The following is a 23,730-nucleotide window of genomic DNA, read 5'->3' as shown; positions in this document are numbered from 1 at the left end:
ACCTAAAATAAAAACGTGGGATTTTTTTCTTCCTTCCTCCAAAATCCAAATCCCCTTTTTTCTTAAAATAAAGAAACTAATCCAAGAAAACCTTAATTTTCACAACTTTCTTGATTCAGATAGGACAAATGGAACTTAATACTTTTCTTACGAAATCGCCTGAAAACCCTAGCTTCCCCTCCACCCCATCAATTTTTCCAGACCTAAAACCGAAGAGAGAAAGAATTCAATTAAAATTAAAACAGTCAAGCGATTAGGTGTCCAAAACACACGAATTTCAGGGGAAATCACCGAAAATGCATAGAAAAATGAGATATATCGATCAAATTACTAGAAACCCTAACCCTAGGTTTCAAACCAAAACAAAATCATCAACACAAACAGAGAATCCAAATTTACAAAGACGTACCTGTGAAAGAAGTTGGAGAGACAACACCGCATCGACTGTGTTTCGGAAACGGAGAGTACGGTGCTTTTAAAGTGGTGGATAATCCTTGACCTCAGTCTACTTTGGTTGACAATGCAAACTAGCCTCCCTTCATGTATAATGTATTGCGTGGGTTTGTAGCGGTAGATTTTGTAATCGGATGAACACACTCACGTAGGGGTGTCAATGGTCCGGTTCCGGTTCGGTTCATAAGGAACTTAGAACCATGACCATTATATTTAGGTCGGTTCTGATACTGGGTCCAATTCCAAAATAAATGGCATCGAAATCAAAACCATCAAAAATCTCAGGTACCCATCGATTTTGATCCTCAAGTGTTCAAAACCCCACGAAGCAATGAATTCTTTGGGGCCACCCTCTATGGTCCAATTGACCCTCGACTCAACCAGTTGCACATAAGACTTTTCGAGGGGGCGGTGCTTGTGACCGTGGGATTAGTCTCACCTAAGGGTGGAGATACCCACTCAATAAGCATGAAAAAAAAATACAAATAATTATAATATTTAACTTTATAATTCGTTTTTTTATTTTTAAGATAACATATAACATTCGTCACTACAAAAAAGGGAATGTTAACCTCACCATTAACTACTTCATTTATGAATTTCATAGTAATAAGAACACACGTCCTACCTTCTATGGAGTTCTCAAAGAATTGATCATGTTTTTAAAAATGCAGATGATTCAAATCAAGAAGGCATAAAGGCTTGTGAAATTTTGTTAAAATGAAATACATCCTAGCAAATCATATTTGATGTTTTATTCTCTCTGGTAGTCAAGATTTTGCACATTTATCCATGAAGTTGAACAATACAAAATCGAGTCGTGCTGGAGTGACCTAAAGCTTTGAACCTCATATGGAAGTGAGATACGAGGTCCCAGCTTTAGGTCACTTCAACATTATTCTATAAAATTTTGAAGGTGTCAACTTGCCAAGTTTGTTAGAGTCTTGAGTGTATTATAATTACACTAATAATTACTCGCTTCACCTAATAATTACTGATCACTAATCTCGCCTGCTTTGCCTTTGGAGAGAGAAAAAATTCATAATCCACAGGTGATGGACCAAGCATGATCACCTTACAAGTTAACCACCCCAGCCATAAAAATAATATTCAGAGGCTTTAACACTCCGGGAAAGCTTCCACAACAGTAGCAGTCCTCACCGATATCTCTATCTTTATATCAAAAGTGATTTTTTTTTAATACAACCAATAAAATAGCTTTCAGGTAATGAGGTGAGACTCGGAAATTTACAAGAAAACTATATAGCATCCTTCTCGCAAAAACTAAAATTAGCATAGCTGTAGCGAGTTGTGTTAAGGGATTTCCCCAGGAAGAAAAATGGGTAAGTTTCTGATAAACAAGAAGATACAACTGTTTCAAACATGCAATCCCGAGTTGTCGTTAATCCCTGCAAATCACAGGAACCACAATTCATGAGGTTCCTTTCTTAGACGGTGCAACCCAGCAGCAGCAGAGGTAGAGGGAAAGATCTCATCCCTGTGAAAGAGAAAAATATAACCATCAGCCAATACCTATCAAATAAGGAATGAAACCCATGGGGAAGTATAAGTATGCATGTCTTCAGGTAATGAAAACCCATAGCATTATAATTTAAGCATATTAAATTAGTCAGTCACCCTCATGGTTTTAATTCTCGTCCAAGACCGAGATGACTTGTCTGATACATCTCGGTATCGTCCACCAAGGAGACGGATAGACAAGTCAAATCGGACGAGATTTAAAACCATGGTTCATTAGTTTCATTGTTGAACGAGACGACTCAAATGTATTGGAAAACTCATCCGAGACAACTCAGTCTCGTTCAAGGGGGAGACGAGACGTCAAAACGAGTTTTAAAACCATGGTCACCCTTGGTATGAACCATGCAACTCCAAAAAAAAATATGGGGAGGGGGAAGAAGGCAACTTGACTATTGCCTCTCTAGAGCTTCAACCCTTTTTTCACCAAAAGCACCTAGAGCTTTAGACCAAGATTGGACAGTTAGAATTGTCCAATGGGGACTACTTTTGATGGCATAAGCGAAAATGTGATTGAAAATCGCATGACAACTATGGTACCAACATCCTCATCTCTACTAGGCTCAATTTATGAACATGTTTCTTGATTACCCAACATTAAGATCTTATGGCCAACTCATAAAATTTTCATGTTAATTTGATGCAATGCATCATCACATAGCACACTCCAGTTTAGCAGTATAACTCTCAAGTCCATGGCCAACATTCCATCTTGATCTCTCCTTCCTTATGCTACCTATTAGTAAATAAAAGCATGAGAACTGAGTCATCATTTACAGAGTAACTCGCACAATATACTACCAACAGTCCTCAGCTGGTGATGCTAAGACGTGGGGTTCAACACTCTGTATAAATAACAGAAAATGGAGCTAATGTTTCATATAGTGGTATTTATACTATATCACTCGACTTATAGACACTGTATTTATAAACTAAAAGAAACTACATAAATAATTGATGAATGATACCATCTAGAATAATGATTTTCTGATGCCCCCCTCTGACACACGCCCCCTGACGTGGCATTCTTTCCTCAGGATACACAACTGCAATATTTGTGGGGATTCACAGTTGTATATCACAGGGTAAAAAATCTTTGGTTCTAGTCCATGCCACGTCAGGGGGAATATGGGGGCGTGTGTCAGAGGGGGCATCAGAAAATCACGACTCTACCATATAAACAAAAAACGGAGGGAATAATTGACCTTTTACTCTACATGTACTTTGACAGAGAGAATGAGGCCTAAGAAGGTCCAGTGTTGGCTTTAGTTCTCTGACAAATGAACCATTTCCAGACTAAAGAAGTTTTTTTTTTTGTTAATTATCAATAACCAGGTCAAATCTGTCATATCTGTCAAATTACAAGGTGGGACAAGCTTAGCATACCTTCGTTACCCAGAAGCATAGAGGAATTACCCCTGGTAAAGTTTCCACTTCAGTCATGGAGACGAGTACTATCTTTGGTCCCTGAACCGAAAACCATGGCACTAACCAATTTTAGCTTCGCCATTCACCAAATTACTCTCATCTTTGCCAGTAGCACTGCTAACTTTACTGCTCTTCTTCTGTCTGTCTTTATTGACATATGCCCCATCTCTGGCAGAGCTAACTAATCTCTTGATGACTTTCTCCTGGGGGAGTAAGCTGTCTTCAGATGAAGTAACTTTCTTAGGAGGGCTTCCAGCTTTTGAAAGTGTACCTCTATCCTGGGACTGCTGCTCCTCATCCACTACTTCAACTTTCGGTGTGCCAGAAGTCTTCTTAGGTGTGCCCTTTCCAGGGGCATTTTGTGAAGACCCACTTTCTTTGGTGGGGCTACTTGTTTGCTGCTTCACAGTGGTTTTCTCCGGACTAGAATCAGGAAGTAGTGCTCGGCGGCTTAGACGCAATTGACCCTTTTCATTTATCTGGATCAAAAGTTCATGATAAGCAGAAAGAAAATTGTTTTTAGTATGTAGAAATGCAAAAGCTAACCCCATCAAGAAAAAAGAAAAAAAGAGGATTAGCCAGCAAAACTGCCAATAAGGAGGAAACCCATTAGAGTTATCGTATCAAGACTACATTGAAAATTACAAACCTTCACCAAGTTCTTGAAAATTGATTAATTGAACTAATTAAAATTTCTATTTTTCATTAGAAAGGATCAGAATATGCTAACAATGTGAAACATAAAGACCTACTGATTGCAATAATCCATCAGTTGTAAAGAGGATCTATATGCTAACAATTCTGCCACTCGCAAAGAAAACATGGCAGTTAAGGCTACTGTCAAAGACCTTTCTTTCTACCAATCATAACTTAAGAATATGGAGAATACAGTTTACACCAAAATACTAGCCATATGCATCAAATTAGGAAATTCTTGTTGGATTAAGAAAATAAAAGGTAAAAAGGAAGTCAGTAACCTCAATAAGTTTGACATCCACCCGGTCCCCGACCTTAAAAGCCTGTGAATGAGATAAAAAGCACAAACTTAATCAACCATGATCTTAATATAACCATGTTAAAAAACAAATAACCGTATGCTTACATCTTCTGCCTTTGCCAGCCAATCTGAACTCAGCTCACTAATATGACAGAGTCCCTGTAGAAAATAGAAAACTGAAAATATTGAATAAAAATAGCTAATATATATATAGCATACAAATGTATTATATGTACGATGTTCTTATCCCAGTCAGTACTGGACCTACTGAACATAACATAAGACGTACTTCTAGTTATTTTCTGTAATGGGACCAAACTGATTTAGTTGTGAATAATATTTGAAGTGGAATCCTAATTTCTTTCTTTTGCTGTCAACGGAGAAAATGCAATGCAGATGTATATATTAAGACATTAAGCAACTTAGAATGGAATTTATACCTCACGCCCAGGAGCAACCTCAACAAAAACTCCATAAGGTGCTATTGATTTGATCTCACAGTTCCTAATTGGAAAGATGGTAGAGAGTCAAATATAATTCTAAGATTTGCAATTTCACCATCCTATGATTCCATCAGCACATTAACAAAGCAGGTAGCTCTTAAAAATACAAGAAGATGCCAAATTAAGCTCCCACCATGAATTACCCACATAATGAAAGAGAACTCAAGTTTGCTATCAAATTTAGACTATCAGAATTCTTGGCAGATTCAGCATAATTATTAATTGGAAGCACGTTTTAGAAACAGACCTATAAATATCAGAATGCTCGGCTTGATGACAAAATCTACCTTCTTTTTAGAAACAATTTCTTATTCGAAGGAAGAGAAAATCTAACTGGAAGAAATATGGAATTGACACAAACAAAGACGTTTTACAGACATTGGTCATTGGCAGGAAGACCGTTCAAACTAAATTTTGCTTTCTTCATAAACTGAAATTCAGGAAATCAAACCTATAAATATCACCGACGGATGGAACCATTGTCAGATTGGCAATAATAGCTTTAGACTTCTCCAAGCTTGCTAAATCCCTTGCAGTGATTTTAACCTACAAAATCACAGCAGCATAAAATTGCAAAAGTTAAATGATAACACAAAACAGCTTTAATGGAAGCAAAGCTCTTAGTCTATGCTTACTACTCCATCATCTTGTGTGTCAATAGCTTCCACACCAGTCTCTTCAATGATACTTTTAACCTTCTTCCCACCAGAACCAATAATAACATTAACTTTCTCTGGTTTAACCTACAAAACCGACAAAATTGTTCCATAAATAACACAAATATGTAGGCACAGAGATCAGTTATGCAAAGTATACATTCTTAGTTTAATTAATCAAGCAACGAAATTGGGTATTCAACATACAGACAAACCTTCATAACATGAATCAATGGGGCATACTTGGATAGTTTCTTTGAAGGAGGAGGTGAGCAGCTCAACATTTCAGCTGGATTTAAGAGACCGAAAAATCATTTTACCTTCAAAATGATACAAATAACAACTAGAGACTTCCAAACTCTACAATTTAAACCAAAACCTCTCAACACAGAACACCATAATCAATCATCAGAAATTTATATAGCTTCGTGAACCCCCAGGGAGTAACGAAAACAGATAGCTGTACTAGTTCTAGTGGTCAATACTTCAATCAAAGTAACATAAATAACTTAATGATGACTAGGTCATGTCAAATGTGAACTCAAAGAGTCGGGCATGTAAAGTGGGCAGACCTCCATACATGGACTTGTTAGTATGGCTAGTAGCATATGACATGAAAAATGTATCTAGATAAACAGATCTCCATTTGAAATTAGATTATAAATGAAAAATGACATCAGACAATAATATTTGTTACAATGAGCGCAAGCAATTACCACATCTATGCTATGTTTATTTGGCCTAACAACTTCAGTTATGATAAATTGCTCTCTTTTAACAGCATGAATGCCTTCAATAAGGTAAAGATGAATGTACGGTACAAAACTTTTAATAAACAGTGGAATTGCACATGGAAGTTATAATGGACAACTAGCGCAAATGTGCAGTATCCAAACGATAGTAAGATATACCAAGAATATGCTTCCGTCCTTCTCTTGCTTGCAGAAGAGCTTGTTTCATTATGGGTAAGGTAATTCCTCCTACCTGCCAAAAGAAAATGAGCACCAAAGATAATAAGAGTTCCCAATTGCATCAACAGAAAACCAAGATCTTGAACAGTGAGTTGTAACAGCCAAACTGGTCTGTTCTTTGAAAGTAGACATAAAGCATGTAGTGACAAAGTTCACGTCTATTGGGGTTTTAGGTCAACTCGATCACCCCCGTTAATAAAATTCTTTTTCTCACAAACAAAAAAAAGCCCGCGTCTATTGAAAGGTAAATAGTAGATAACCTTTATGTCCATCTGAAAAGCAGTTATACCATTCTCATTTCCAGCAACCTGCAGCATGAGAATCAAGGGTTAAATTTAGTATAGCTTTTCCTCACATAATAGTGACACAGTAATATGTCACTGTCTGGAACAGATATGAGAAGTCAAACATGCTCTAGTCAACCTCCCCAAAACACCAATAGGTGGATGGAGAAATGTCCAAATATTTATACCGTTATGGTACGGATGATGAAACACACCAGCCCCCTCTCAAAAATCATTATATATTATACATGAAGCAAAGGGAGATATGGATGTGCATTTCAGAATGTGTACTTTCAACATTCATATCCATATCGATACAAATCAACAAGAGTACAAGACCAAAAATTTATACATGCCCTGTCGTTTTCACAGAAGTTTTCATACCAAATTAATAGGTGGTTTGAGTGCCAACAAATTGCACTAATAGAAGTTAGAATAGAAAAATGAAGAATCTTCGAAAAGCCAGACCTTAAAATCCATGTCTCCAGAGGCATCTTCAGAACCAGTAATGTCAGACAGAATAAGCGGCATCCCATCTCCCCCAAATTCTTCTGTGTCCAAAACCAATCCCATAGCTATCCCAGCAATAGAGCACTTCACAGGAACTCCGGCATCTTGCAGAGCTAAGGAACCCCCACAAACAGATGCCATACTGTTGAGCAAGAAAAACTAGCCGTTAAAAAGTAAAATTTTAGGATCTTAACTATAGTAAAAATGATATGATCAAATCTCAAAAGAATGCAAATGAGATGCAGTTGAGAAAGAAAGCAATAGGGACTATGATTACGACAATTAAAGTTAATAATATGAAATTAAGGAAAATAGTTAACCTTGAAGAGCCATTGCTTTCAGTAATTGTACTCTCAACACGGATCGTGTAAGGAAAATCATCGTCAGAAGGCAAAATAGGTTCAAGTGCTCTTTCTGCAAGCGTTCCATGACCAATTTCCCTTCTACTGGGTGCACCCATGCGACCAACTTCTCCAACACATGATGGTGGAAATGAATACTAACCAAAACCAAAATGGTCATTTGAATATTCAGCTGAGGTCTGAAAATCTCGAGGCATAGAATTTAATACATGGCTTTTAAAAAACAAATAGATCTATTTAATAGCTACCATTGGAAATTTCCAAGCAAAAAAAAAAAAGTTCAAACAAGAACACGCCAAAAGTTCATTTAATGAGCTAAATGGACCAGGAAAATGAAACGCAGATTTACACAGAATTATTCACATAACAAGCACAGTGTGCTCAGCATAAGCCAGGGATTGGAAATTGAGCAACTAGTCAGTCTACAACTTCTATTGGCGTGCATGCAGTAGTAGTGAAAATGGAAGTAGCAAAAGAAATGTAAAGTTCCTTTCTTTTTCATTATTTTTTAAATGTCTGAGGAGCAGTAGATCTTAGTAGAACACATAAAATGCAACATACATCACGAAGAATCCAAAAAAATAAAAGATATGCAAAAGAATGAGGACAAGAACTATGTAAGAGAACCTTTGCGTTTTCGTTGTAAGGGTATTAAGTTAAATACATTGCCTTGATGTCCAAAAAAAAAAATCACTAGCAGTTTCAGAAAAGAATTCTAAATATACATCCATTCCCTAATTACACCAGATTTTTTTTCTATGGAATCAACAACATTATTTGAAGTCCTAAGATTATGAGGAAAATATAACAATCCCACCTCTGGATAATTCCCGAGCTTTGTCAACCACTCAACCCTGTTTATCACATATTGGAGGTACTTCTACATTTTCACAAATGTGTACATTGCCAACTTCTTTCTTAGCCTTTTTTTTTATCCATCTTAACATTTTTCTTGTCTCTACTACAGTCAAATCAGGGATCTTATTATTTCATATTGCCCAGCATTCAACAGAAGAAAGAAACATAAGGCCTTGGTTCCTTACCAATTTTGCAAATGATTGTAGACAAGCATGTTCTTTAAATATCAGAACTTATAAGTATATGGAGGCAATGGTAAGTACAATACATAATGAAGCAACAAATATTAATTAAAAAATAATATGACCGATACACACGATCATTGCCATACTGGCTGGTAGGCCGATAGGCATCCAGACAAGTCAATATACCCTTTACATAGGGTATCAAAATTTTATGAGCATCTTATTTCAAATTTTAAACCATATAAAAAAGATAAACTATTGAGAAAGGTTTACCACATTCTATAATTAAAGAATAATGGAAGGCTATGAAACGCACCTGAAGATAAAATCTCTTCACTTCATCAACATCCACAAGGTTGTCTATCCTTTGTGCCATTTGTTTATCTCCAAGAGTAACCACTGCAAGTGACTGGAACATAGGTAAAAATTAATAATCGCTAAACAAGAGCACCAATCACCTTAGTTTTTAAATAGGATGACCATTTTGTAGTTGATTATCAAAATATAAAATGAACTACTGGACTTGAAAGTATATAATTAGAGTATGGTGGTTAAAGTGGGTTGCACTGCTGAAGTGTTGTGATGGATGCATACCATCAATAACGAGAAACTTTATAAGATAGCAATAAGAACTGCTACACTTTACGGTGGATAATGTTTCACAATCAATTTTATCAAAAAAAAAATGTTTCACAATCAAGAAACACATTCACAAAATGTGTGCCGTAGAGATGAGGATGTCACAAATAATTATGAAAGAATGGGAAGGACATAAAATTAAAAATAAAATAAGAGCATTTGAGTTAGTAACACAATTTTTTAGCTAGGGGTGTCGCTCCCACTCTCAAACCTCGTTTTGGCACTTTGGGAACCAATCCTTCTCCAATCCCCACTCCCAAAATATGGTAATTCACTTAAGTATTTTTTTATTCCTTAAATAGATATTAGCCATTTTAGGTTTACAAGGAACTTCACAAATACTTCTCCCATACACAAGCTGTTGTGTGCCTGTTGTCCTACAACGTTACCAAAGCGCTATATTTCATCGCATGAAAAGTAAGAAAAATACCCCCCACCAAATTATATCATTATGCATGAATAGAGAACACATTTAAATATGAAACAAGAAAAGAAGTAATTACATAAAATAAGGGAATCATCACATATTCCAAACAATACATGCATGTGCATGTACAGATCAATCACCAGTCCATTTTCTCTTTGAATTTGAAAGAGGAATCTTTTCAAATCGGTGTTCTGGAATTCTAGAGGTAAGCAATTTATTTATTCCATATTATTGATCAAGTGAAAGATATGAACTACATTAAAAAAATTGTATAGAAAAGATGTGCTTGCTAAAATTCCATCAACATATTATCACGTTAAAAATACAATTCACCATACCTGTGTTTCGCCGCGTGTGAATAGTGCACTTCCATGTGCTCTAGGAAGTAATCCACATCGTGAGTTGATTAAGCGTACCCCAGACGGGGTTCGCCCATCACTTCTTTTTCCTCCCTATGACAAAGCACACCCATGAATTGAGAAGATCACCCAGTATTAACATATGCTTGCATTACACAATAGTTTGCCAATATAACTTGAAGATTTTATGCTTCACCAATACGTCTAATATAGCTCCTCAATGGAAAGCCTATTAAAATTCTAATGCATGTCATTCTCAGAAAGTAGAAGAAACCATGAACCTTTTACAGTTCAAATACAACTAAAGGAAAGTATAATAGACTGACTATTGCATCTACACTGGACACTGACACTAATGTCTGACCAAATCAGAGATGGGTGTAAAAAAAATATACCCTTCCTCTTTTGTTTATGAAAAGGAAGAGGATCTCCGAATTCAAGTTCATAGGTTCAAACCAAAGAGAAAAAGTAGGGGGTCAGGGGGACAGAAAAAAAAAATTGGGGAAGCAGTATAATGCCATAAAACGCAATGTTTCAAGGTACACAACATTTGTTTTGGGATGTTTCAAAACATTTCTGATGGATAATGATGTCAAAAATGTGACATTTAATTCTATCTTTCATTTAATCATCTCAAAAATATTTTTCCAAATCTATTTACGAATAAAAATGAGTTTTTAAAATTTATATGGATTGTTTTGGATACTGATATACTCCAGTTCTATTTTAGTTCTACGAATTGCCGAAACACTAAAATTTTTCAGCATTTTAAACTTTGTTTCCTGCTATATACCAAACCAGCATTACCCTAGCAGCGAAGAATTTGTTGAAAAATAAATAAATATCAACATTGCAAGACAAAATAATGATACCGAAAGAGAAATGGATCTTAACATCAGAAATTTGGATCCTACAACTTAGTTCCAATGTTTTATACTATTTCACTGGAAAAGAGAATCAATACCTCCACAATACGTTTGCGAAGAAATTTGGATGTAACTTCCTTGAAAACAAGCTTCACATCTACTTCAGAAAACAGCTATAAGAAACAAAAATGAAAATGTGGTGGTCATAACTCGCAGTAGGATTACTTGAGCAACTCTAAAGTAATATAAGAAAAATTAGATAGGTCAATACAACTATAATAATTTATTTTCATATTTAAAATCTGGAATAAAACTATTACCAAGAAGGAACAATGCAATCATGGAAAGGAAACAAAATTAAATCAGCTGGTCAAGCAACTTTGAAATTTTTCACTACCATGAATCTACTGGAAGTGCAAATAGGGCATAAATTCTTAGTAGATAACATACCAAATGCAACTGCAACCACAACATAATTTCTTACGCAATACATGTGCAAGAATTTCTAAGGTCGGGGAGCACCTTCTTGATTTTTCAAACCTCCACAACGTAGAAGATCTCAACTTCTAATCAATATTTCAGAACCATACACTTTATATTGCTGGCTTCAATAGATAAAATCCATACTCTGGATCACTTGACTAATCGGAGGCCGGGGCTTTTCCATGCCTAACCTTTTGTTGCTTATGTAAGGCAAATGGGGAATAAGTGGACCACCTTTTGTTTCATTGTCCTTTTTTAGGGAGCTTTGATCATTCTTTCTGGCTCGATTTCATTTCTGTTGGGTCTTCCCAAAGTAAGTCTTGTCTCTCTTCCAAACGTGGAACCTAAATGTCTTTTCTAAAAAGAAGAGAATTCTCTGGTCATTAATATTTTTTGTGGTTTGCTAAACCTCCTGGAAGGAACGAAACAGAATGATTTCCAAGGGAAAGAGCAATCACTTCAAGAGATGGCATTAGATGTTTTAGCCTTACTGTTACTTTGGTGCAAACTTTTTATCGAGTTTAACGGTGTATTTTTTGAGAAATTTGTCTTCAAGTGGGATATAATGTGTGCACGGTACGTAAATCTTGGTTAGTTTTTTCATAATTATGGGGGTCAACTCGACTCCTTCCTCGTTTCTAATAAAATTTGTACTTAACAAAAAAAAAAATCAGAACCCTACTCAACTAAAAGAACTAATTATTTGCTACGCACAAGATAATCAAGAAAGAGGTGAGATTATAAAGGATAGCTTACACATATGGTATACAAAATAAACAGAACACTGTGACCCAAGACCAACTAGCTTACCAAAGGGATTGGTTTTCGGGAAACTGGCTTTATGTGAACATCACCTTCATCTACTTCACCATCCACAACCACCACCTCATCTTCATCTTCGTCCTCATATAACTCAGGCACAATTTCAGCAGCAGAAGTTTCATCCTTGCCGATATAACCCTTTTCAGTAAGAATGGTTAGAACATTTTCTTCCAACGCAGACAAGGCCTTTCTTCTTGGTATTTTGTTCCTTATTTGTAATACTTCCACCAGTTCATTACCAGCAATTTCCTGCACAGATGAATAAATATTTATATCACCACTTCCATGAGTTTGTCAGATAGGTGATTTCCTGATTGTTATGGAATTTACATTAGACGAGAATATAAAGTACAGAACCAAAAAAGAAAAACGGATGACAGCAAAGTAAGATTAAGAAAATATTTGGCCTTTGGAAATGGAAAGGAGTCAAGGAAGTAGATGACAGATTTGGAACAAATGCAATGATGAATGCTACAGGTACATGGTCGTCAATAGCTCCAAAAAATGGACAAACTTCATTTCTCACAATCAAAGACAAATGATAGTGCATGCACTGCATATAGGACCTCTAATCAACCGCTGGTGCAGTGCTCAAAAATGCAATTGTAGCAACTAGCATGTGAAACATATTAATCAACCAAAATGGAAATGAAAAGCACAGTAATTAACAAAAGTACAAATCATAGAATATATCAAAAACTGTCAAACATATAGTATATCTGTAATTAACAAAACCTAGCAACTATGCATAAAGCAATAATTCATGAAAGGAAAATGATTTCCTCAGTTGATCAAAGGGATAAAATATATACTCCGCCTTGCTTTGGCCCACCGTTTTGACCAATTAAAGTTTGAATATTCTCTCAACCGACTTAGGAGATCACGTCCCATCAAAAAACGGAGCAGAATTTTCCACCCGAACAAAGGTAACAAAAACAAATAACTTGGATCTTAACATTTTCAGCATTTGATCATGTGTGATATGAGTAATATACTTTTTGATTACCATGTTCAATGGGGTTCAAACACATGGCTTTCCTGGTTCATGGCAGTTCACAGACAATTTCTTTACAAATTGCATAGGGTGTGTCAATTGTAGAAAGATTTAGGTCTAGTAAACATGACGAGTGAACTTGCGCTACGGCGCATCTTTTGTGGTCCCATTACCTCAGCCTTTTTGGAATGGAGGGTTGTTTGCCACAAACAGGGAGTTATTTGAGTTGTGGCTGTTTAGGAGTTCTCCCCTACGATGTCCAAAGCAAATTCTGTGGAGTCTCCTACCCTTTGCCATCAGTTTGGGGGCTATGGAAGGAGAGGAACAGCCGGATTTTTTAAGGACAAGAATTGTCTTTTGATGAGCTCACTCTTTCTGTGTTGGGGCTGTTGTTTTTCTGGGGAAAGGCTTTTAACGAGTTCAAGGGGCTGTTTTTCAAAGACTTTGTTGTTCAGTGGGACTATGTTTGTACTTTGGAAGATGCGTAGTTTCTTTTGTGGTTGTTTTTTTTTTCTTGCTTTTTAGATAGGTTTTGTATCCTTGGGGTCATCTCGTCCCCTTTTTCTCTTATAAAATTTTAACTCGTCAAAAAAAAAAGACAAGTGAACCTTCTCTTAAATTTGAACAGAGTTAACTCAGATTGGCTAGTCTTACATCTATTAGGATTTCATTTTGGCTTTGTCACAGATCCCACATGATTTATCAACTTTTCCCGGTCCTTCTGTGGAACTCAAAATCTAATTTTATTATGGTATTAATAGAGCAATCATAATCAAAGGTAACTATATCAGACTAGAAATTTTGAAGTTTTATGCAAGAAGGTTATTTCAGAAGTCTTTTGACTATTTCTTACTAGTTGTATGTCTGCAGTAAGATTTTTGAGACTTCCTTGATATGAGAGATATTGGTCAGGTCTATTTTGACTGGGCCTTAGGTTTTCACTCCAGACTTTCATTGTACCAAGGTTACAAGCCAAGGGCACTTGTATTATAAATTTTTTAATCATTTGCGTTGGGAATTCAATTTGAGGACAATGCCCTAGTCCAATGTAATGTAGCATGCACCGTATCATGTTTTCTTGCAATTTGAGTTCATCAGCATCAAATTCTATCTAACCAACTTCCAGTTATTGTAGAAATGAATTTACACTGAAAATGTACAAATTTCTCTGGAAGATTTATGCTGCCAATAGCAAGAGGTAGCATGGTATAAGCTTTTACACATTGGTTGTCATGAAAATAACAGCCAAAGGAGATGATCTAGCTGTGAAGATTTTCTATATAAAATAACTATTGTTCAGAAAGAAGCGAAATAAACTTGCAACATCTGTTCCCACATTAAAGATGATGCATCCCCATTACCACGCAATAGAAGACCAACATCTGTTGTACCTTTATCAAGCATAAATGAAATATGGATATAAATTAAGATTACCATGAAATAATGGCAAAATCATTGATAGATCAACATCTAATCGACAGCTAAATCATGAAAAAGAATATGTTCCATAAAAAAAAGAGATGATATAAACCATACTTCAACATGTCTATATAGCTCAGGAGGAGGCAATTTAATTGCTTCAAGCATTTTTGGTTTTCCACACTTCTTAACCAAACCCTCCATCTCATTGCAAATTGCACGTACTGCATCCTGGTAATGGAACCACAAAAAATGCGCATTGTTATCAAGATATCTTTGCTATCAATATTGCAAGATATAAATGAATGAAGTTTGCTCGTGTTTGGGTTAAGGGGGTAGAAGAGGAAAGACAATAAAGTTGGAGGGGTATATTGGAAAAGGGGGAGAAGAGGAAAGACAATACATAAAGTTGAAGGGGAATTCTTGGAAATGAGGGATAGAAGAGGAAAGGCAATAAAGTTTGAGGGGTATTGTTGGAAGGGGAATAGAGAAAGGAATAAAATTGAAAGTTGTGCTTGAGATTCGTGGCAAGATTAAATCTCAACCCCTCTTTTATGGGGGGGGGAAAGATTGAGACCGTGTGTGTGTGTGTGTTGGGGGCAGGAGGGCAACCATCATGTTTTATTATATAGATTATTAAATACAACTAAAAAACAAATAATAAAAAAATTGCAATGGTATCGTCTGGAGAAACATACATGTCCAACTTCCACAGCTTGCAGCAACTTCTCCTCTGGAAGAAAATTACAATATCCCTACAACAAACAAGGTCAAACATACTTTACCACGTATAGTAGGAATAGTGGCTATTATAAATATCACAAACCCAACAACTCAAAAAGAATCAACACTAATATTCTCCTGGTTTGTAATTTTCTTTTATTATTGAGGGAAGTTTGATATTAAACTCACAACTTAAACACACAAATCTTAAATAATAAGGCACGAGACTTGACCATTTCTGCATTGTTATATATGAAACATATTAAAAATAAGTACAAATTCTAAAAGGATGAATTTTAATTTCTTTAGTAAAACTGAAAAATCAAGAATCAAGAATCAACAACCAATGCAAAGTAATATGCATGCGATTGAATTAAGAAAGGTGTGAAGCGTGAATTTCATATTCCTTGATCTATGAGTCAAGGAATATAGAAAGAAAGAAAGCATGACGCATATACGTTATAACAAATAGAAATTAATCAGACCTACAAAAATATATGGGAAACTTAGAATAAATGTCTAATGTATTATACATTTTTTTTTTATAAGTAATCTAATGTATTATACATACATATACATTACATATTTTATAATTTTTAATATATTTTATTTATATACATTGTTTTTTCCCATTATGTTCTTGTTTCTTTCCCATTTTTACACAGTTTTCCCTTGCCGTTTTAAACCCGTATTCCAACTTGGTGACTATGCGTAAGAGTAGAATGGGATTTTTGGTTTTATGACCTAAATAGAGGTATGTGACTTGAGAGGAACATTGCCACGCCATTCATCTTCCCAAATTCTAATCTTATGAGGCATTGAATTGGATAAACCTCTTCTTGTTTATGGTGGTTCTAAACTTTTAAGATAAATATTCCATTACAAAAATCAAAAAATATATATATATATATTCCATTATGAGATATTCAATATTCTTCAAGAACTCATGTTAGTCACCTACCATATTGAAGAAATTGAAATCCAAAACAGATTCAGAATATAAAATTGAAATCATTCTTCACAAGGTGAGAGCTCCATGGAAAAGTAAAAAATTGCTCCTATCTTGTTTGCTGGTAATTTTTTTCACCTCCAATGACTCATTCTTCCCAAACAAATCATAAACAGATAGACCATATATATATACCAATATTAACAAATTTACAGAGGTATTGGTCTCAAGTACGAGCATAAGAAGTGTACAACATAACCATGCCACCATGTTAGGAGGGTTAAACGTAGATATTTTGGACATAAGAACATATTCTCAGATTAAAATTAAAGCAATGACCGCAATCATGTCATCTCAGAGGAACAGCCAAAGGATAACTGTACCAAGAATAGATCATAGTTATAGGATTCACAGTTCAAGCAGAACATGAATGAATAGATACAATTTCCAGCCTAGTTAAGTACATCCCAGAAGAAACAGAAGTAGATAATGTTCATGAAACTATCAGTGTCTTCATGTCCTTCAAAATGTCAGTAGTTGAAAACCTATAGCAGAATCCATGGGTGAGATTAGACCTCTATCATCAATATGGCACTATCTGTTCCGGCAAGCAATAAGTCCAACTCTGACTCTTCCATCTCTTTGGTGGTTGGATTCACAATATACTTATCACCAACCAAGCCAATTCGAACTCCTGCAATTGCTTTAGTATGTGGCAATTCTGAAAGAGCTCTGCATTATTTGATATAATAAGCATAAAAATAGATGCCATCTTGAAAATATTGTTACTTATGAGAGTAAGAATATGCCTCACAGAAAGTGAAGCAAAAAAAAAAAAAAAAAACAGAAGTCAGACCGACTTACACTGCTATTCCAGCTGCTGTGACTGCCAAAGAATCAGGGGAATGCAAACCATCATAGCTCAAAACCTATAGGTGCAATGTGAGATTAGAGAAAGGGGTATGGAAAGCAACAAAACAGTTACTTTATAATGGCCTCCTTTAAGGAAAGCATGTAAAGCTTCCTCGCAAAATATGATGTGCATCTAGCAAGAAACTGACACAATCAGTTTCGAGAGCAGCAGGATACAAATCGAAAGATATATTTGAACAATGAAGCTCAATTAATTGCATAAATATTTTGTCAAAGCCCATAGAGGATGAAAAGCCTATCTATTAGGAAGGAAATATCATCTTCTCAAACTAGGAAACAACCTATCAACAAATAACAAGGACACCCCACCTCTCAATAATTTTTTTATTATTTTATACATGGGTATCCAGATTTAGTCCAACTAATCCCATGGACACGCCTGTCACCACTTCTAGCACGTGCCTTGTATACCTGACCTTTTAAAGCACCAGGGTGGTGGCCAACAAGGGGCGAAGTGATTCGAACTCAGTGAATGAACCTCAATGTATTAGTCCTATTCACGTTAGTAGTGTTTGAATATCAATTTTTTTTTTTTTTTTGGTAAGTATAATTTAAATTGAAGAAAGAAGGATTACAAAAATACAGAAAGAAAAGGCCGAGATAGCCCCAAAGAGAAGAAAGCAAAACAAACCAAAGAAATCCAGTACATCAGGTGATACAAAAGGAATTCCATCTAAAAACAAAAACATCGAAAGTTGAATATCAATTTATTGTATATAGTTGTGTGTACAGAGAAGTATTTGCACACACTGTGGCCACCCTACTGGACCACCTAAGAGTTATGAAGGGGTTTGGTGTTGTTTGAATGCCTTGGTGTACATAATGTATAGCAAAAGGCTAGAGGCTTGTAATTTGAAGATAAAGGCGAGAAGTAATGAAGAAGATCCACTATTTGTTGATAGGTTAGATTCAGATGGCAAGTGGCTTGTTGAAGGATTCAAATAAGAACAAGAGAGGAAAGCAACAAACATAAAAGGAATGATAAATTCTGAGCCTTCGTCAGGACGTAATGGCATAGATGTGCCACTGAGATGGCAATGGCACACTCAGGGCCACAAAGAATTACTGCAATAGACAGGAGTAAGATGACTGTAATGTACCCAAGGTACAGAGTTGAGTGTTGTATTACATAAATTAAACATTGCAGTTTGCAAATGAATCAATTCCTACAAGTTGTGTTTTGTTTTCAATGTTTTTTTTATATATAAATAAAAAAATTATTGATAGAAAGAAGAAGGAAGGTGGTCGAGATGACCAACAGAAAGAAAAATGAGAAGCCCCCGAAAAACAAGAAAAAATAAATAAATAAAAATCAACCCCCTCTTAGAAGCAAAACAACATCTCTTGTATTCTCCTATCTAAATAAAAAGTCCTTAAAGAAAAAACCTCTAAATTTGACAGAGCTTACACCAATAAAAGATGAAACCTAAACAGATTAACAGAAATAATCACGTTAGATACAACAATGATGTTTGGATGACCTTACAACTTAAGAATGTTACCAATGAATTATAGGCTATTGAATGGGATGTGCATTTTAGAACTATAGGAAATTCAATAACTTGCATACTTGACTTTGACTTGTTATTTGAATATTTTGGTTATAATTTAAGATTTAGTTTATGCTTTGTGCTTATTTAATTGTTGAATTATGTAGTTGATGCATTCATATTGCATGTTTGGCCCAAAAGTGCCAGCTGCTAACGTGAAAACATAATAAGAGTTAACATGATTATTTTATAAATTTTTTTCTTTTTCTATGATGAACTCATTTTTTAAAATTCATTATGATCTTCTAGATTTTTTTTAATTTTAAAATATATATATATATTTGAAGTTTATAACTTGCCTCACAGAGGTAAACTGCCTCAATTACACCTCACGACTTTTTAAACCTTGGAAACACGTCATTGTCCTTGTTACATAGCTAAAATGTGTTATTGTCCTTGTTACATAGCTAAACCGTGTTATCGAAGACCATAGCATGAAATAGAACTGATACGTAATAAGAAGTGATAAATGCAGAATGGATGTCATATTGGACAAAACCATTATCGTTTAAAAAAAAAAACTAGTACCCACTTAAACACCAAAAGTAACATAAATATACAACTAAGCATTGAAAGAGGAAGATATGAAAGCAGTACCCAAGATAGTATCTGTGTTTCATGGTAGAAACCCTTCAGCATAGTTGGGCGCAAAGGCCTATCAATCAATCTACAAATTAGAACCTACATGTAATGTAACAAATATAAAAGTTCAGCCCAGTATCATCCCTGATATAAAAGTAGCATATTTCCCACAATGATTCCACTAGTGCTAAGCCGCTAAACATTTTTTAGGGAAAAGACATGCTAATAAATAATAAGGCCATTATCTCTAACATGATAAATGATTCTCTGCATTGGTATAGTTTATCTTCTAGACATATTAGAAACTCTCTTCTCAGCGTGAAATCTGAACAAAGTATGTGGAAAAATTACAATTGTGATTCATGAGGAAAAGGTATTATATGCTAATGACAATCAAATTATGAAGCAGATGTTGTAATAGGTGCATCTTACTAGTCTAGATAAGCCACGATACGAATCCACTGTAACAATCCCATGAATCAATGATACAGGAGAGCAAAAATAACATAAAAAAATTGTATTGAAGAAACAAATCAAATTTCTAACCATAATCTACCGAATGAACTTTGTTTCTTTCAAGAATGATTTGAATAATATCTGTAAAGTTTAGTCCCACATCGGACACTCATTGCCTTGTCTCTCTCCTTATAAGCTCTTGGGCCTCTCCACTCATGGCCAATTGGTTTTGAGTTGGACCCTCCCTCAAATTTATCATGGTATCAGAGCGGGCCTTTCTCTCTTCCACATTACCGAGTTCATATCTCCACATGCTTCGGCCCAGTCCAGTCCGGCCCACACGTGCGGGGGCGTGTTAAGTTTAGTCCCACATCGGACACTCATTGCCTTGTCTCTCTCCTTAAAAGCTCCTAGGCCTCTCCACTCATGCCCTATTGGTTTTGAGTTGGACCCTCAAATTTATCATGATATCAGAGCGGGCCTTTCTCTCCTCCACGTTATCCAGTTCATATCTCCACATGCTTCAGCCCAATCCAATCCAGCCTACACGTGCGAGGGCGTGTTAAGTTTAATCCCACATCGGACACTCATTGCTTTATCTCTCATTGCTTTAATCCCACATCGGACAAACATTTTTTAGGGAAAAGACATGCTAATAAATAATAAGGCCATTATCTCTAACATGATAAATGATTCTCTGCATTGGTATAGTTTATCTTCTAGACATATTAGAAACTCTCTTCTCAGCGTGAAATCTGAACAAAGTATGTGGAAAAATTACAATTGTGATTCATGAGGAAAAGGTATTATATGCTAATGACAATCAAATTATGAAGCAGATGTTGTAATAGGTGCATCTTACTAGTCTAGATAAGCCACGATACGAATCCACTGTAACAATCCCATGAATCAATGATACAGGAGAGCAAAAATAACATAAAAAAATTGTATTGAAGAAACAAATCAAATTTCTAACCATAATCTACCGAATGAACTTTGTTTCTTTCAAGAATGATTTGAATAATATCTGTAAAGTTTAGTCCCACATCGGACACTCATTGCCTTGTCTCTCTCCTTATAAGCTCTTGGGCCTCTCCACTCATGGCCAATTGGTTTTGAGTTGGACCCTCCCTCAAATTTATCATGGTATCAGAGCGGGCCTTTCTCTCTTCCACATTACCGAGTTCATATCTCCACATGCTTCGGCCCAGTCCAGTCCGGCCACACGTGCGGGGGCGTGTTAAGTTTAGTCCCACATCGGACACTCATTGCCTTGTCTCTCTCCTTAAAAGCTCCTAGGCCTCTCCACTCATGCCCTATTGGTTTTGAGTTGGACCCTCAAATTTATCATAATATCAGAGCGGGACTTTCTCTCCTCCACGTTATCCAGTTCATATCTCCACATGCTTCAGCCCAATCCAATCCAGCCTACACGTGCGAGGGCGTGTTAAGTTTAATCCCACATCGGACACTCATTGCTTTATCTCTCTCCTTACAAGCTCCTGGGTCTCTCCACTCATGGCCAATTGGTTTTGAGTTAGACCCACAAATTTATCAATATCTACATAATAAAACACAACGGTGGGTCCCACTCCTTGGTCTCAAGATTTATACCCCATAAATAAAGTATCTCGAAAACAGTTGCCCCTCCTCCTTGGTCTTCTCTCTTCTTCCTCTTTTCAATAATACCCCTTCAACTTTTTTATCTTTTCTCTTCCACCCTTTTTCCAAAAAAACACCTCTACAACTTTTTATACTACTTTTCCTTTTTTTCCCTTTTACAATAATACCCTTCCAAATTTATTGTTTTTCCTCTTTCACCCCCTAAGCCCCAAAGAGGAGCCCATTCCGTAGGCAGAGAATATAAAAAGTTATTTCTTTTACGTTCAAAAATTCTTATGCATGTGGTACTTCCACTTTATGGTTCTATCTCCATTTATAAATAATTGCTCCAAAGCGACAATTACAAGTTTACAACACCTTATGATATACAAAGATGAGGTTCGTAGCATGTTTTTAGTATTTAATAATCTAAAATTCTAAGCTGATTTACTTAGTAGGGGACCAATTTTACCAAGACAGTTTTGGTTGTTAATTTGGATTTAAAATGTTCCTCACATTAGAAGAGTGTTTCCTTGTACCTCATGATCTTTTGCCCTCCCTTCTCGCTTGAAAAACCCGCCACTAAAACGATGAAAAAATCGAAGCGGTAAGTATATATTATTTTTTATTTAAAAAAAACAACAAAAATAAATAAAGGCAGGTAAAACTATACCTAGTCCGACCTGCCGCAGAAAAACGCTCTTGATAATTTACAGAGAGAGGGAAAAAATCAGAAGGTTCACTTGGAACATCAGCCAAGCAAACAGAAGTGTAGACAACCTACAACAACCAACAACACAATGTCAGTTCCTATCAAGTATCGAATTCGAATCAAACAATCAAGAGTTGTAATGTTTGAGATTTCATAAATTCCAACAAAAAAAAAACTTACAGTTTCTCCATCAGTTATAGTAACAGCACCACTAGCTTGTCTCCCTATATGACCTGTCTCAACTAAGATCTGTAATAATAATTTACAAAAATAAAACAAACCCATTGTTACAAAACCTCATAATTAGATCCCAAATTGGTGAGTTTAGGATTAGAGAATCCAACTTACATGTCTATCGCCTACTGGAATCTTGATGGAGTACGGTTGCTGCACGAACTGAGTACCATAGGAAGAATCACTCGAAGATTGTGAATCTTTCGATTCTGTTAGAGCTCTGATCCGAATTTTGTTTGAATTTCGTGATGAATTAGAAGAAGTTGAGGAGGAAAAAAGAGGTTTCTTTCTCTGAAGGTGGAGTGATGGTGTGTAGGAGAAGAGTAAGTTTTTGCTTCTAAGAGAGTGTAGAAATGGGGATGAGTGAGGAGGCTTGCCGCCATGAACTAATGAGCTCGCTAACATCCTTTCTTGTCTCAGCTACTACTACTGCACTGTGTGTGTGTGTGTGTGTGTGTGTGTGAGAAAGAGAGGGAGATGAATGGCAAGCTCTCCGTACTTTATCCAGATTCTCCTACAAATGTTGATTTTGAGCTTTAAAAAAAAACTTCGTTTGCCCTAAACCCGAAACTGTTTGGCCTACCCGATTCCTACCCAACCCGTTTGAAACATACCCGCTCGTGCCACCACTGCAAGATGGGAAATACGGATCACTAATTCGACCCGAATATTTTTCTTCAAAATCAGTTTTTATGCACCACACTTTTCCCAAGAAATTAGGGAAATGTCATTCTTTTTTTCTTTTTTTTTATCCGTGATAAATTGACATGGCGAAACATATGCGATTGACATGGCAAGGACACATAATCATAGATCTTTTCCTTGTGTATCCCAAAGAAAGAGATTCATGGTTTCGTGCCCTAGCCACGTCAACAGCCTATGTTTTGCTGCATATTGGTCTTTTTTTTATTTTTTTATTTTGCAAACATACGGGTTATACTGAAACAGATTTTGGATTACTCAATTGGACTTAATGGTAATCCTACCAATACAGCTTAAATGGGTTGGACTTTACCCAAAATCCAAGTGGTTTGAAACTCAAATTTAACAGGTTTGGATTATTTGAATAATATAAATCTGAATCAAAGCGGGTTGGATATCGTTTGATATCCCTTGATTTGGGTGGTTACGGATTGAGTATGGGTTCTTCCATGGATCCAAATAAGGCATTGTTTTGAAAACTACATTTTTAAAATTTTCAAAATGTCCTTTTATATTATTTTTCATTAACATG

At 35.8% G+C, this 23,730-nt stretch overlaps 1 protein-coding gene across 2 annotated transcripts; it reads right to left on the bottom strand.

Moving 5' to 3' along the window:
- Positions 1–65: 65 nt before the first annotated feature.
- RIF10 (polyribonucleotide nucleotidyltransferase) lies at positions 66–22,994 on the bottom strand. 2 transcript variants are annotated; one of them, XM_086422616.1, is made up of 26 exons: positions 22,611–22,994; positions 22,443–22,511; positions 22,224–22,330; positions 22,090–22,132; positions 19,508–19,591; positions 17,292–17,356; positions 17,003–17,159; positions 15,454–15,510; positions 14,873–14,986; positions 12,331–12,591; positions 11,136–11,210; positions 10,151–10,264; positions 9,063–9,155; positions 7,662–7,840; positions 7,300–7,483; positions 6,808–6,855; positions 6,488–6,560; positions 5,792–5,865; positions 5,556–5,663; positions 5,372–5,466; positions 4,858–4,921; positions 4,523–4,576; positions 4,398–4,439; positions 3,379–3,899; positions 410–1,951; positions 66–203 (listed from the first exon to the last, which is right to left on the bottom strand). In XM_086422616.1, the coding sequence occupies exons 1-24, from the start codon at positions 22,899–22,901 to the stop codon at positions 3,480–3,482; spliced, it is 2,871 nt and encodes a 956-aa protein (XP_086278742.1). In that variant the 5' UTR covers positions 22,902–22,994; the 3' UTR covers positions 66–203; positions 410–1,951; positions 3,379–3,479. The 2 variants fall into 2 exon arrangements, with proteins under 2 accessions (XP_086278742.1, XP_086278743.1); XM_086422617.1 differs by lacking the exons at positions 66–203; positions 410–1,951 and adding an exon at positions 1,969–3,265.
- Between the last annotated feature and the right edge of the window lie 736 nt (positions 22,995–23,730).

This window comes from Akebia trifoliata, chromosome 14 (assembly GCF_017979445.1).
Source record: "Akebia trifoliata isolate Shusen 1 chromosome 14, ASM1797944v1, whole genome shotgun sequence".
In the NCBI taxonomy this organism is placed as follows: Eukaryota; Viridiplantae; Streptophyta; class Magnoliopsida; order Ranunculales; family Lardizabalaceae; genus Akebia; species Akebia trifoliata.
Note: the sequence above shows the minus strand (reverse complement) of the source record. Positions and strands in the feature narration are given on the sequence as shown.

Bases quoted from the DNA above. Each gene is read 5' to 3' on its own strand.
- RIF10 (XM_086422616.1), bottom strand. From the start codon at position 22,901: ATGTTAGCGAGCTCATTAGTTCATGGCGGCAAGCCTCCTCACTCATCC. The intron at 22,133-22,223 runs GTATAGTTTTAC...TCATCGTTTTAG, and splicing joins TCTGCGGCAGGTCGGACTAG to TGGCGGGTTTTTCAAGCGAG. The intron at 11,211-12,330 runs GTAAGCTAGTTG...TGTTTCTTATAG, and splicing joins CCCGAAAACCAATCCCTTTG to CTGTTTTCTGAAGTAGATGT.